Source organism: Pseudorca crassidens, chromosome 1 (assembly GCF_039906515.1).
Source record: "Pseudorca crassidens isolate mPseCra1 chromosome 1, mPseCra1.hap1, whole genome shotgun sequence".
Taxonomy (NCBI): domain Eukaryota; kingdom Metazoa; phylum Chordata; class Mammalia; order Artiodactyla; family Delphinidae; genus Pseudorca; species Pseudorca crassidens.
Window position 1 is genome coordinate 116,613,466 of NC_090296.1, and position 15,172 is coordinate 116,628,637.

The following is a 15,172-nucleotide window of genomic DNA, read 5'->3' on the forward strand; positions in this document are numbered from 1 at the left end:
CAGGATGGCCCTGGGCCCAGGGAGAGGCCGCCAGGGAGCAGGCCCAGCAGCCACGCACATCTGGAGGCCAGAGCCTTTCCCTCCCTCTTCCTGACCCTCAGCCCAGCTCAGCCCCCTCCTTCTCCTGCCAGAGCTTGGCCCTCCCCAAGTAAACACTTAATTGAGGTCAGAGTTTCTCCCTTACAGGAGAAGAGGGGAGGGTAGAACTAGTGTGTGATGAGCACGGCCTCCCCACCCCACCTCCGTGCCAGACACCTTGCCAGGCATTTAGCATTTGGTCTCTTCATTGCATCCAGTGAGCTGGATAACGTTATTCGAATTTTACAGGTAAATAAACTGATGCTCAGAGAAGTTGAGTAACTAGTCTGAAGTCACACAGCTAGCAAATAACAGCCAAGATAGAAACCTTTGGATTCTTTCTGACTCCTCCAAACCCTGCTTCCTATACAGTTTCTTTACACTTTTGTGTAGTGCCCTGTACTGTATGGAACAAGTAGGGAGAAGTAAGAGCTTGGGTGGAGAGGCTGGAAGAGGAGAGATGTGTACTATGTTGGAAAGAACAGTAAACTAAGAGTCAGAATTTCCTTTTTTTTTTTTTTTTAGCTTTTTATCCAAATATCTCATTTAATTCTTATTACAACTTATTGGGCAGTTAACATAATTGTTTCCATCTTATAGCTACAGAAGCAGAGATTTAGATCAGTTTAGAAACTTGACCAGAGGGATTTTGCCATTAAGTGGTAGAACAAGGACCTGAGGCCACCCAAGTCTTTTTTTGTTTGGTTTGGTTTTTCAACATTATTTTATTTTATTTATTTATTTTATCATTTACTTTTTACTTTTTTATTTTTTAATTTGCATTTATTTATTTAATACAGCAGGTTCTTATTAGTTATCTATTTTATAAATATTAGTATATGTATGTCAATCTTAACCTCCCAATTCATCCCCGCCCACCCCACCACTTTCCCCACTTGGTGTCCATACGTTTGTTCTCTACATCTGTGTCTCTATTTCTGCCTTGCAAACCGGTTCATCTGTACCATTCTTCTAGATTCCACATATATGAGTTAATATACGATACTTATTTTTCTCTTTCTGACTTACTTCACTCTGTGTGACAGTCTCTAGGTCCTTCCACGTCTCTACAAATGACCCAGTTTTGTTCCTTTTTATGGCTGAGTAATATTCCATTGTGCATATGTACCATATCTTCTTTATCCATTCATCTGTCGATGGACACTTAAGTTGCTTCCATGACCTGGCTATTGTAAATAGTGCTACAATGAACATTGGGCTGCATGTGTCTTTTCAAATTATGGTTTTCTCTGGATATATGCACAGTAGTGGGATTGCTGGGTCATATGGTAATTCTATTTTTAGTGTTTTAAGGAACCTCCATACTGTTCTCCATAGTGGCTGTGTCAGTTTACATTCCCACCAGCAGTGCAAGAGGGTTCCCTTTTCTCCACACCCTCTCCAGCATTTGTTGTTTGTAGATTTTCTGATGATGCCCATTCTAACTGGTGTGAGTTGATACCTCATTATAGTTTTGATTTGCATTTCTCTAATAATTAGTAATGTTGAGCAGGTGTTCATGTGCTTCTTGGCCATCTGTATATCTTCTTTGGAGAAATGTCTATTTAGGTCTTCTGCCCATTTTTGGATTGGGTTGTTTGTTTTTTTGATATTGAGCTGCATGAGCTGTTGGTGCATTTTGGAGATTAATCCTTTGTTAGCTTCTTTATTTGCAAATATTTTCTCCCATTCTGAGGGTTGTCTTTTCATCTTGTTTATGGTTTCCTTTGCTGTGCAAAAGCTTTTAAGTTTCATTAGGTCCCATTTGTTTATTTTTGTTTTTATTTCCATTTCTTTAGGAGGTGGGTCAAAAAAAATCTTGCTGTGATTTATGTCAAAGAGTGTTCTTCCTGTGTTTTCCTCTATGAGTTTTATAGTGTCTGGTCTTACATTTAGGTCTTTAATTTTGAGTTTGTTTTTGTGTATGGTGTTAGGGAGTGTTGTAATCTCATTCTTTTACATGTAGCTGTCCAGTTTTCCCAGCACCACTTATTGGAGAGACTCTTTTCTCCATTCTGTATCCTTGCCTCCTTTGTCATAGATTAGTTGACCATAGGTGCGTGGGTTTATCTCTGGACTTTCTATTCCTGTTCCATTGATCTATATTTGTTTTTGTGCCAGTACCATATTGTCTTGATTACTGTAGCTTTGTAGTATAGTCTGAAGCCAGGGAGTCTGATTCCTCCAGCTCCGTTTTTTTCCCTCAAGATTGCTTTGGCTATTCAGGGTCTTTTGTGTCTCCATACAAATTTTAAGATTTTTTTGTTCTAGTTCTGTAAAAACTGCCATTGGTAGTTTGATAGGGATTGCATTGAATCTGTAGATTGCTTTCACCCAAGTCTTTTGAAGAGTCAGGACGTCTTGACTGAGGTCTTGTCTCTGCCACTTTCACCGCTTGTGACTTTGGGCCAGTCTCTCAACCTCTCCGAGCCTCAAATTAGTCACACATGTACCGAATATTTTCAATGGGACTGTAGTATCTGTCCAGCTCTGCGCACTGGACAGCTGCGGCTGGGGGCAAATGAGGTGATGTTGAGGTGGCAGCTGGGGAGCGTCATGGAATTGGTCGCCTTGCTGATACTGCGCTGTCAGTGGTAAGGGACTCATTAAGCCCCAGCCTGAAGGGTGTACTGAGTTCAAGAGGCCTTGGCATCCCGGTGACAAGGAGGCCAGAGGAGATGAGGCTGAGTGACCGGAAGGACAAACACTACAAGGAAGGGCTTGGGCCCAGAAGCCCTAATGGGGTGAGAGTAATGACCAGGCCCTCATCCCGAGGCCAGGAGTGGGGTATCAGCTCAAAACTCAAAACTTCAGTAAACTGAAGTCACAGCCCTGGGGTGAGGTTCACCCTGTCGCCTCCAAGGAACTGGGAAGTTGTGCCTGAACTTGGCCCTTGCCCTCCCAGCATACCAAGGGAGTATTCAACCAGGGTCACTGGGAGGCTCCTATAGACAGGAATCCAGCGCCAGGCCTGGGGTGGAGGGCGGCTGTGCAGGGGCCAGTAGGAGTTGGATGATGGCCTAACTTACAATCTAGTAACGGGAGAGAGAAAACATACGTACCTTGAAATAAGTGACCGTGCAGTAATCAGCAATGTGGGAAGGCCTAGGGGGAGATGACAATTGCCATGAGAGCCGTTGTCCTTCCTTGTCACAGCAACGCAGCTGGGGAGGCGTTATGATCCCTGTTTTACAGAGAAGAAATGTCACTGGCCAGGGTGTCCTGTTTGTTGCTCTCTGACCCCAGCACGCCTCTCTTTGCAACACAATGTTTTTAATAAAGTAGAGGAACTGTATTATTTGGGGGCTGGAAGCCCATCTAGTCCCATCTGTTGTTCCACACTGCCCTTAACCCAGAGATCATCCACCTCAATCTTGAACCCTTCCAGGGATGGGAAGCTCATTATCTATCATGATAACTTCCCTTTCCAACTCAGGCAGCTCTAACCATTAAGAAAGTCCTTCCTTTTAGGGAACTCAAATGTGTCTCAGTCTTGTGCTGATTGCTCCTGTAAGGTTCATAGAGAGTGTCCTACCCTCACTAGAACTAGCAGGGGGGAATCCACCAGGATCTGGGCTGAACTTGAGGGCAAGGGGCAAAGGGCCAGATTTTCAGGTGACCTCTTGGCTGCCACACTGATTTCCCTGTGAGGTCTGGGTGGCTCTTTCAGTCCCAGCCTCAGCGTGGCCTCCTCTCTCTGCAGAATAGGGAGGAGGCTTTTCTGTTCCCTGCCTGCACACCCGTGCATCTGACCTCAGAATGAAGTCAGCCCCTTGGTAAGCACAGGAGGAAAGGTCAGAACTCTGGGGCCTCCAGATGCTCCACTTTGGCCCACAGTGTGTGCCAGTGCCTGATCTGACCTCCCAGGTCCTCTAGCTGTCTGTCCACCACCCTCCAGAGCAAACACTCGGCACTGGCCAGCTGGCCCCCTCACTGCCGCCAGCCAGGCCAGGTACATGTTCACAAGTTCCCTCTGTCCCTTCTTCCCTATCCTCACCCCGCCCAAGCCAGGGGTTAACAACAGGGGCATCTTTAATGTGAATTGAATCAAGGCTTTACATCTGACTCCTAAAGTTTATAGAGAATCCAGGAATAACTTTGAAGAGACCACAAAGCAACATGAGACAAATCGCTAGAACATTTTCTTTTTTTACTTTATTTTTGGCTGCGTTGGGTCTTCGTTGCTGCACGCGGCCTTTCTCTAGTTGCAGTGAGCGGGGGCTACTCTTTGTTGCGGTGCACGAGCTTCTCGTTGCGGTGGGTTCTCTTGTTGCGGAGCACGGGCTCTAGGCGCGCGGGCTCAGTAGTTGTGGCACACAGGCTCAGTAGTTGTGGCTCGCGGGCTCTAGAAAACAGGCTCAGTAGTTGTGGCACACGGGCTTAGCTGCTCCGCGGCATGTGGGATCTTCCCAGACCAGGGCTCGAACCCGTGTCCCCTGCATTGGCAGGCAGATTCTTAACCACTGCACCACCAGGGAAGCCCCTAGAACATTTTCTAAGACAACTGATTTGATGTCTTTAAGAAGTCAGTGTCACTAAAAAAAAAAAAAAGTGATGGGAGTGTTCTAGATTTAAAGGAGTCAAAAGAGAGATCACAACCAAATGAAATACATGGGAGCAACACAGCTCCCAATCCTGGTTCAAAATATGGAATAGCTGTAAAAGGCATTTTGAAGAATTTTGAATATTGGCTGGGTATTAGACGGTATTGAAGAATTGTTGTTAATTTTCTTAGAGGTGGTAATAGTGATGTGCTCACGTAGGAAATCGTCCTCCTTTGTAGGAAATGCGTGCTGACATAATAAAGGGGCAGGAGTCATCACGTTGGCAACTTCCTTTCAAACAATTCCACAAAACTAAAAAAACCGAAAGAAGTAGGTACATAAAGGAACATGTCAACATGTTAATGATGATGAACCCAGGTGGTGGGTGATGATTGTACCACGCTCTCAACTATTTTTGCATTGTGAAGTATTTTATAATAAGAAGTTGGAGAGAACATAATGTGGTCTGCAGAGTCAGAACAGGTTCCAGTGAATCCTGTGCCTGCTCACTGTCTGAACTTGGGCTGGGTCTGTTTCCCACCCTGTGCAACAAGGACAGTCATCGTTCCCACCTCGCAGGGGATTGTGCACAGTGCCCGGTGCTCTGTCAGTGTCCCGTGCTGGCAGATGGCCCCTCCTCCATGAAGCCCACCCTGACCCCCCCTTCCCTGACCTCTCACTACCATAAACTTGTCAAGCATCCATTTCATCTCCTCCGTTGGCTTGTAAGATATTTGAAAGTGGAGTCCGTGTCTGATGCTTTCCAGACACCTCTCAGTAGACTGGGCCCACGGGAGCAGCAGTGATATATTTTTGTTTGTTTGTTTGTTTGTTTTTGCGGTACACGGGCCTCTCACTGTTGTGGCCTCTCCCGTTGCGGAGCACAGGCTCCGGATGCGCAGGCTCAGCGGCCATGGCTCACGGGCCTAGCCGCTCCGCGGCATGTGGGATCCTCCCGGACCGGGCACGAACCCGTGTCCTCCGCATCGGCAGGCGGAGTCTCAACCACTGCGCCACCAGGGAAGCCCAGCAGTGATATCTTATCTTGAATGAGACCTTGTACCTACATATCTCATTTTGACTCTTAAAGTAACCAGATAAAGTCAGGAATTACGGGTCTCATTTTAGAATATCTCAGGGAGGCAAAGTGTCTTCCCAAGGCTAGTAGGAGTTAGAATGGGGAGTGAAAACCCAGGACTGCAGACTCCCGGTCCAGCGCTCTGCCAGGCATGCTCACTGTGGCTTCAAGAGGGGTGAAGGTGCAGGCCCAGTGATAAGGGCCCCCTGGCCTCCTTCCCCCAGCCCTTCCAAAGGTCCAGCGGAGAGGTCAGCCTCAGCCTACCAGCCAATGGGGAGAGGCCAGCGCCGGGCTTGCTGAGAGACGCTCTCTGTTTTTCCTAGGATGCAGGCTGGGGCTGATCCCCACAGAGTTCTCTCTGCTGGACCTTTGAGAGGGCAGTCAGATTCAAGTCAGGCCCTGAAGGCTAAGGTTGGGCTGGACAGAGAAGAGAGCGAAGGCATTCCAGGCCAGAACTGCACCAACAAGGAAAAAGAGGTTGGAATGAGCAGGCTCACCACCTCCTTTGTCTTCAGAGGGAACTGTGGAATCTAGAATGTTCTACCTGAAAGAGACAGAGTGATCTCCAATACTCCCATATCAGACAGAACTTCTGCCGGGACCATGTACCACCGAGACTATATTTTTCATACTGTATTTTTCTTTGAATTAATTCATTATTTTTAAACTTAGCTTTCTTAGCACTAATACCTGTGAAATCATGGACTTGGCATGTAAGTTATATTTTTTCTAATGCAAATTAAAAATGTAACTACTAAAATTTAAAACTTCATCTCTGTACCATGTAAAGGAACCATGGGTGACCGCCTGGGACCACACTCGGGGCATCACTGATATAATCCTGATGAGGAATCTGTGAGAAGAGGATAGTCTCAGGTCACACAGCCAGAAATGACCAACCAGGCTCCCATCCAGTGCACTTGCCTCTCCAGTGGGACTTTGTTCTGAACAGTCTTGGGCAGAACTCGGCAGAGAGGGGAGAAGGCAGGAGGAAAAGGGGTACAGAGTGGGCAGAGGCTGGGAGGTGGGGAGGAGTGGAGAGTAGGGCAGCTGGCCCTGCGGTGTGGAGAGTGGCCTGGGGGATTGGAGAAGGTGGGTGGAGGCCCAGAGAGCTGGCCGGAAGAGGGCTTGCCTGAAGAATCCCTGGGATTCTCCTCATTGGATCTGAACTTCTTCCTTCAATACAGAGGCCTTTGTGGCTGAGCTCCTGGCTTTATTTAAATCAGATGCAAAGTTTTGTTTTCAGTCAAATTCCCAGGGTTGGTTTCCTGATTCTGTGGTGGTATTTCCTTTTGTCTTCCGCCCCTTGGAAATTTCATCTGAAGAAATTTCTGTCCTGAGATGGGGTGGGAGACTCAAGGCATATCAGGAGATTTGGCAGGAAGGGGAGAGGATGGATAATGGCGAAGTCGGGCCAGAAGGATGTTCATTTAATAAAGCGCTTATTGAGCGCCTACTGAATGCCAGGCCCCGGCTGGGAACTTGCCATGGCTCATTGAGCTTGGATGCGTGTCTGCCAGGAGAGCACCGACTTGAGCTCCCTCTGCCGTGACGCCCATTCGTAGGGCTTCCCCATAGGAGGCGCCATCCTACCACAAAGCTGAACTCCACGGTGGGCTGCCCATTCTGTCCTCCACACACCCCCACATGCACATCTGTGTATCTGTGTTCTCCACTGTGCACAGCATGGGACACTCATGCAGTAGGTTGGACCCTGTGTCATGGTTGGTGGGTGGTGAGGGGTAGAGAGGGGTACCATTCCATCCTCTAGAACAGGGGCTCTCAAACCTCGGCGTATTTCTGTCTCACTCTGGGGCAGGGAAGCTGGATTAAAATGCCTCTTTCTGGGCCCCATTCCCAAAATATTGGATTTAGTAGGTCTGGATTGGGACCCAGGAATCAACATTTCTAACAAATGATGTAGGAGGTTGAGAAACCTCCCCCATCCCGGATGATTTTGATACAGGTGATCTGTGGGCCACACACTGAGAAACCTTGCTCCAAAGGGTAATCTGGCATAAGAAAGAGTCTCAGATTTCCAATCAGGAGACCTGTGTTCATGACCCTTCTCATTAGCTGTGTGGCCTTGGACAAATTACTTTACCTCCCTGGGCCTGGTGGTGATGATGATGATGCTTATAATGATGATGGTGATGATGTATAGGACCAAGAGATTTCTGAGGGTGCACTTGTGGGTTAGAAGCCCTAGAGAGAATCAGAGGAGCGTATGATAATGGGTGGTCATTTGCCTTGCTGCACGTGAAGGGGCCGTCTTCCTCCCCCGCCCCTCATCATTAGAATTGTTCTCTCTCTTTGTGAACACCCAGCCTCCTCTGTCTGCACGTCCCATACTAAATTAAGCACAGTTTCTGACACGCAAGAGGCAGCCCAGACATGTTATTGGATGGATGGTCTGCTCTATCACGTGGCACGTCCCTTGAGAGTGAAAGGATCCTCCATCCTTTCTGGAAGGTGGTGTGGACGTGTATACGGAAAGCAGGAAGTGTGTGGATGCCCTCATGCCAGTCTTTGCTCTTGTGGGACTTTATTGAAAGAGTAAGTCCTCCAGCACAGGGCCAGGCACCCGATTCTTGGAGGTTCCTTCCCCTCTCCCCGCATCCTGAGGGCAGGTACTGGGCCTTCCTCACCTCCTGCATCCCTGAGACCTCCCGCATGTGCCCAGCTCAGCCCTTCGGGATGCAGTCCCCGGCCTGACCCTTGTCTCTTCTGGCCCCTCACAGATGTCCTGGCGTCCGCAATACCGCAGCTCCAAGTTCCGGAACGTCTACGGGAAGGTGGCCAACCGGGAGCACTGCTTCGACGGGATCCCCATCACCAAGAATGTGCATGATAACCATTTTTGCGCCGTCAACGCCCGCTTCCTGGCCATTGTCACTGAGAGCGCGGGAGGCGGCTCCTTCCTCGTCATCCCCCTGGAACAGGTAGGCACCCGTACCTCCGTAGGCCTGATTGCAGCCCCAGGGTGGAGAGAAGCCCTGCTTGGTCACTGTTGGGCCTGTTGCCCCTGTTTCTCTCTGACCCTCATCTTTTACTTTCTCATCGTGTGTCCAGTGGCTGTGCCTTCCCCAAGGCTTTCCCCAAGGGTCACCAGAGCAAGTGTAGGTGGGGGACCTGAGGAATATCCAAGGAGAGAACAAGTACATCCAGGAGACCTGAGATCTGTTCCCAGAACTTCCCCAACTTGGACAAGTCACTTGCTTTGGGGTACATGGGGTTCCCCTTAACCCCAAGGGATTGGATCACCTGATCTCCAAGGCCAGACCCAGCTCTACAATTCTGCGTCCTGGGTGTCCTTTGGTTTGGAGCTGGAGGGGATAAAGACCCAGCATAGTCACATTGGGTGTCTGCAAAAATGACACAGTCATTAAAAATAACATTTCAAACTCTTCATTGAGGGACTAGAAATAATTTACTTTCTCCCTCATCCCCCACCTCCTCTCTAAAAGCTTCTTCCCTTCTGTGGCTGCCTTCGAGAATATAGCAAATTAAATGTGCGGAGCCTAGATCATGAAATTTTGAAGCTTTGCCATTCAGGCAGAGTCCCCGGAGGCCCGTGGGAGGTCACGTGCCTCCAGGAAAGTGCTCGCTGTCAGTCCCGCTTGTTTATGGCTGAGCTCTCCCTCCCCGGCCTGACTCATCACTCCCACCCTCCACCAAACTCGGGGAGAGGAGGAGGTACATGCCCAAGGAAGCCTCGAAACCCTCCGTCAGCTGGTGGTGGAGGATGGATTTTTCCAGTCTCACCTGCCCACAGTGGGGGAGCACAGTTTTGGGAAAGCCTTAGGCCAGACCCTCCCTTCCACTAAAGGGGGCAGCTGCGGTGACAGGGACTCAGAGCCTGATACATAGAGAGGTCGGAGGAGCTGTGGACTTGGGAGCAGGAAGTCTGGGTTCTATTTGGGCTCTGCCACTCACCGGGAGCGTGACCTTGGGCGTGTCACTTAACCCCTCTGCACCTTATTTTCTGTAATGGTAAAGTGGGCATCTTAAATCCCCTTCCACCTACATAGCGATGTTGGCATCAAGGAGGGTAATGGACAGAAAGCTCTCCGAGAACCAAACTACATGGTAAAGATGTTTTGGTGCTTTCTTGGAGTGTCATCAGCTCTGCTTGTCAACTTTGCAGATGCCCACAACAGCTCTATCTCATTGGGAAGGATTCTGAAATGTAGCTTGCCTCCCCTCCTGAACCAGGTGGGCTCAGATATCTGTCCACGTGGGAACCAGCTTAGCTCCAGCTGCAGCAGGCAGGCCTACAGGTCCCCAGCAATGCATGGGCTGGTTCTTACTGGGGCTCAAGCCCATTGCCGGCACCCTGCCATACTCCACTACATGGATTACAAAGGTCAACAGTCAATGCCTCATACCATAACAAAAATTAATTCCAGATGGGTTGAAGATCTAAATATTAAGAAATAAAAAGAAAAGCTGCAAGTGTATTAGAGGGAAATGGAGAGTATTTTTAAAATCATGCAACAAGAAAAGGCTTCCTAAGCCAGATGAGAATCCATAAAACCATAAAGGAAATGATTAATAGATTAGAATAAATTTAGAATAAAAGTTTTAAAGTCAGTTTTTGTACTCTAGTGAGACATGTAAGCAAAATTGAAAGGCAAGCCACGTAATTGAGGCAAGCCAATATTTGCAATATATGACAGACAAAAGATGCTTGTCCAGAATATATAAAGAGTTAAGAAAAATCAATAAGAAAAAGGACCCAATAGAAAATGGGCAAGGGATATGAATAAGCAATTCATAGAAGATAAAATGTAACTTTTAGCCTACTAAGTAGAAAAAGATTTAAAAGAATCATAATCTTTGGTTTTGCCAAAGATGTCAGAGGGCAGGCACTCACGTACACTCTCAGGACATTTGGTATATTCACATCTTACTCTTGGTGAGGTGTAAATGAAGGTAACTTGTCAACATCTATTAACGTTTAAAGATGCGTGTCCATTGACCCAGCAATTCCACTTCTAGGAATCTGTTCTACAGAAGTACTCTCAAGTATATATTTTTGAAAGTCTGCAGCATTTTTGTACTCAACTTTTTTACAAACATCATTTTTTATTGTTTCCTACCTACAGAAATAAAATTTCTCTGTCAAATTGCTTAAAGTTTCTAAATTCCTCTCAGTTTCTGTAATGGTACCAAAGAGTTTCATACCATCCATAGCACTGCTCTAGAATATGATCAGCTTTTTTTTTTTTTTTTCCTGCGGTACGCGGGCCTCTCACTGTTGTGGCCTCTCCTGTTGCGGAGCACAGGCTCCGGACGCGCAGGCCCAGCGGCCATGGCTCACGGGCCCAGCCGCTCTGCGGCATGTGGGATCTTCCCGGACTGGGGCACGAACCTGTGTCCCCTGCATCGGCAGGCGGACTCTCGACCACTGCGCCACCAGGGAAGCCCTGATCAGCTTTTGTAACCACTTCATAGACAGCAGAAAAAAAAGGACTCTTTACAGAGCGTAAGTCTTGCTCTCTATGCAAACATGTGTATCTGTACACATATATATATATTCAACGTGCACATAGCCTTTCAACTTTATTTGTTCACATCCTGTGATACATTTTGTTTAATTTGATTAATAATGGACTAATAGTGCTGGCTCACCCTTCCAGTGGTTTCTGTTGTTTTCTCTCATTCCAGGAAGTTTTCACTTTACGTAGGTACTCGATGATTTGTGCGGCGCTTTTATAGTAGTGAAAATTGGAAGCAACCCATTTCAATAAGGAAATGGGTGAACAAATTAGGGGCCATCCACAGAAAGGGGTGCTATTCAGTCAGCAGAGGTGATGGTGTAGAGTAGTTGTTCTCAAGTGTTCAGCCTCAGAATCACTTTACGCTCTTAAACATTTTTGAGAACCCCGAAGAGCTTTTGCTTATATGGCTATATCTATTAATATTTAGCATATTCAAAATAAAAATGAAGGAATTTCAGGGAATTCCCTGGCAGTCCAGTGGTTAGGATTCTGCACTTTCACTTCAGAGGGCCCGTATTCAATCCCTTGTTGGGGAAATAAGATCCCACAAGCCGCAAAAAAAAAAAAAATAAAGGAATTTCAAAAATATGCATTTGTTAATTCACCTAATAATAAACCCATTTTACGTACTCCCAAAAAACATATTTTTATGAAAAATAATTATATTTTCCAAAAAAAATTAATGAGAAGAATGACATTTGCAAATCTCTTTAAATTAGTCTGGCTTAATAAAAGATGGCTGGATTTGCATATCTGCTTCTACATTCAGCCTGTTGCAATATCACACATCATACAGCCTCTGGAAAACTCCACTGTACAGTCCTGAGAGAATGAGTGAAAAGGCAAATAATGTCTTGTATTATTATGAAAATAGTTTTAACCCGACGGACTCCCTGAAAAAGCCTTGGGGATCTCCAAGGGTTCCCAGACAATACTTTTAGGACCACTGATGCAGGGGAATATTGAATGAGAGAAAAATTTATCACCCACTGTTAACTGAGGGAAAAAAAAGGTAAAATCCGATTAATCCCGTTGAAAAATATCTATCTAGCCATCCACCTATTTGGAAAAGACACCTAATGTTGGGTTTTTTTTTTTTTTTTTTTTTTGGCTGCCTTGGGTCTTGGTTGCTGTGCGCAGTCTTTCTCTAGTTGTGGCGAGCGGGGGCTACTCTTCGTTGCGGTGTGCGAGCTTCTCATTGCAGTTGCTTGCTTCAGAGCATGGGCTCTAGGTGCGTGGGCTTCAGTAGTTGCAGCACACGGGCTCAGTAGTTGTGGCACACGGGACCAGTTACTCCGCACCATATGGGATCTTTCCAGACCAGGTATCGAACCTGTGACCCCTGCATTGGCAGGCGGATTCTTTTTTTTTTTTTTAATGCTTATTTTATTTACTTATTTATTTAAAAAAACATCCTTATTGGAGTATAATTGCTTTACAATGGTGTGTTAATTTCTGCTTTATAAAAAAGTGAATCAGTTATACATATACATATGTCCGCATATCTCTTCCCTCTTGCATCTCCCTTCCTATCCCACCGCTCTAGGTGGTCACAAAACACAGAGCTGATCTCCCTGTGCTATGCGGCTGCTTCCCACTAGCTATCTATTTTACGTTTGATAGTGTATATATGTCCATGCCACTCTCTCACTTTGTCCCAGCTTACCTTTCCCCCTCCCCGTATCCTTAACTCCATTCTCTAGTAGGTCTGTGTCTTTATTCTCGTCTTGCCCCTAGGTTCTTCATGACCTTTTTTTTTTTTTTAGATTCCATATATATGTGTTAGCATACAGTATTTGTTTTTTTCTTTCTGACTCACTTCACTCTGTAGGACAGACTCTAGATCCATCCACCTCACTACAAATAACTCAATTTCGTTTCCTTTTATGACTGAGTAACATTCCATTGTATATATGTGCCACATCTTCTTTATCCATTCATCTGTCGATGAACACTCAGATTGCTTCCATGTCCTGGCTATTGTATATAGAGCTGCAATGAACATTTTGGTACATGACTCTCTTTGAATTATGTTTTTCTCAGGGTATATGCCCAGTAGTGGGATTGCTAGGTCATATGGTAGTTCTATTTGTAGTTTTTTAAGGAACCTCCATACTGTTCTCCATAGTGGCTGTATCAGTTTACTTTCCCACCAACAGTGCAGGAAGGTTGCCTTTTCTCCACACCCTCTCCAGCATTTATTGTTTCTAGATTTCTTGATGATGGCCATTCTGACTGGTGTGAGATGATAGCTCATTGTAGTTTTGATTTGCATTTCTTTAATGATTAATGATGTTGAGCATTCTTTCATGTGTTTGTTGGCAATCTGTATATCTTCTTTGGAGAAATGTCTATTTAGGTCTTCTGCCCATTTTTGGATTGGGTTGTTTGTTTTTTTGATATTGAGCTGCATGAGCTGCTTGTAAATTTTGGAGATTAATCCTTTGTCAGTTGCTTCATTTGCAAATATTTTCTCCCATTCAGAGGGTTGTCTTTTCGTCTTGTTTATGGTTTCCCTTGCTGTGCAAAAGCTTTTAAGTTTCATTAGGTCCCATTTGTTTATTTTTGTTTTTATTTCCATTTCCCTAGGAGGTGGGTCAAAAAGGATCTTGCTGTGATTTATGTCATAGAGTGTTCTGCCTATGTTTTCCTCTAACAGTTTGATAGTGTCTGGCCTTACATTTAGATCCGTTTAATCCGTTTTGAGTTTATTTTTGTGTATGGTGTTAGGGAGTGTTCTAATTTCATTCTTTTACATGTAGCTGTCCAGTTTCCCTAACACCACTTATTGAAGAGGCTGTCTTTTCTCCACTGTATATTCTTACCTCATTTATCAAAGATAAGGTGACCATATGTGTGTGGTTTTACCTCTGGGCTTTCTATCCTGTTCCATTGATCTATATTTCTGTTTTTGTGCCAGTACCATACTGTCTTGATTACTGTAGCTTTGTAGTATAGTCTGAAGTCAGGGAACCTGATTCCTCCAGCTCTATTTTTCTTTCTCAAGATTGCTTTGGCTATTCGGGGTCTTTTGTGTTTCCATACAAATTGTGAAATTTTTTGTTCTAGTTCTGTGAAAAATGCCAGTGGTAGTTTCATAGGGATTGCATTGAATCTGTAGATTGCTTTGGGTAGTATAGTCATTTTCACAATGTTGATTCTTCCAATCCAAGAACATGGTATATCTCTCCATCTATTTGTGTCATCTTTAATTTCTTTCATCAGTGTCGTATAATTTTCTGCACACAGGTCTTTTGTCTCCTTAGGTAGGTTTACTCCTAGATATTTTATTCTTTTTGTGGCAATGGTAAATGGGAGTGTTTTCTTGATTTCACTTTCAGATTTTTCATCATTAGTGTATAGGAATGCAAGAGATTTCTGTGCATTAATTTTGTATCCTGCTACTTTACCAAATTCATTGATTAAGCTCTAGTAGTTTTCTGGTAGCATCTTTAGGATTCTCTATGTATAGTATCATGTAATCTGCAAACAGTGACAGCTTTACTTCTTCTTTTCCGATTTGGATTCCTTTTATTTCTTTTTCTTCTCTAATTGCTGTGGCTAAAACTTCCAAAACTATGTTGAATAAGAGTGGTGAGAGTGGGCAACCTTGTCTTGTTCCTGATCTTAGTGGAAATGCTTTCAATTTTTCACCATTGAGGACGATGTTGGCTGTGGGTTTGTCATATATGGCCTTTCTTATGTTGAGGAAAGTTCCCTCTATGCCTACTTTCTGCAGGGTTTTTATCATAAATGGGTGTTGAATTTTGTCGAAAGCTTTCTCTGCATCTATTGAGATGATCATATGGTTTTTATCCTCAATTTGTTAATATAATGTATCATATTGATTGATTTGCGTATATTGAAGAATCCAAAATTGCATTCCTGGGATAAACCCCACTTGATCATGGTGTACGATCCTTTTAATGTGCTGCCGGATTCTGTTTGCTAGTATTTTGTTGAGGATT

General features: G+C 45.1%; 1 protein-coding gene across 3 annotated transcripts in view; it reads left to right on the forward strand.

Annotated features, from left to right (window-relative positions):
* The window catches only part of CORO2B (coronin 2B), a 140,349-nt gene that overhangs the window by 60,989 nt on the left and 64,188 nt on the right, over window positions 1-15,172 (forward strand). For 2 of the 3 annotated variants that reach the window (XM_067751823.1, XM_067751821.1), the window contains exon 2: window positions 8,442-8,642. In XM_067751823.1, coding sequence (XP_067607924.1) covers window positions 8,442-8,642 — 201 coding nt within the window. Of the gene's footprint in view, window positions 1-8,234; window positions 8,257-8,441; window positions 8,643-15,172 lie in introns of those variants that run through there. The other variant, XM_067751820.1, reaches the window with a different exon arrangement.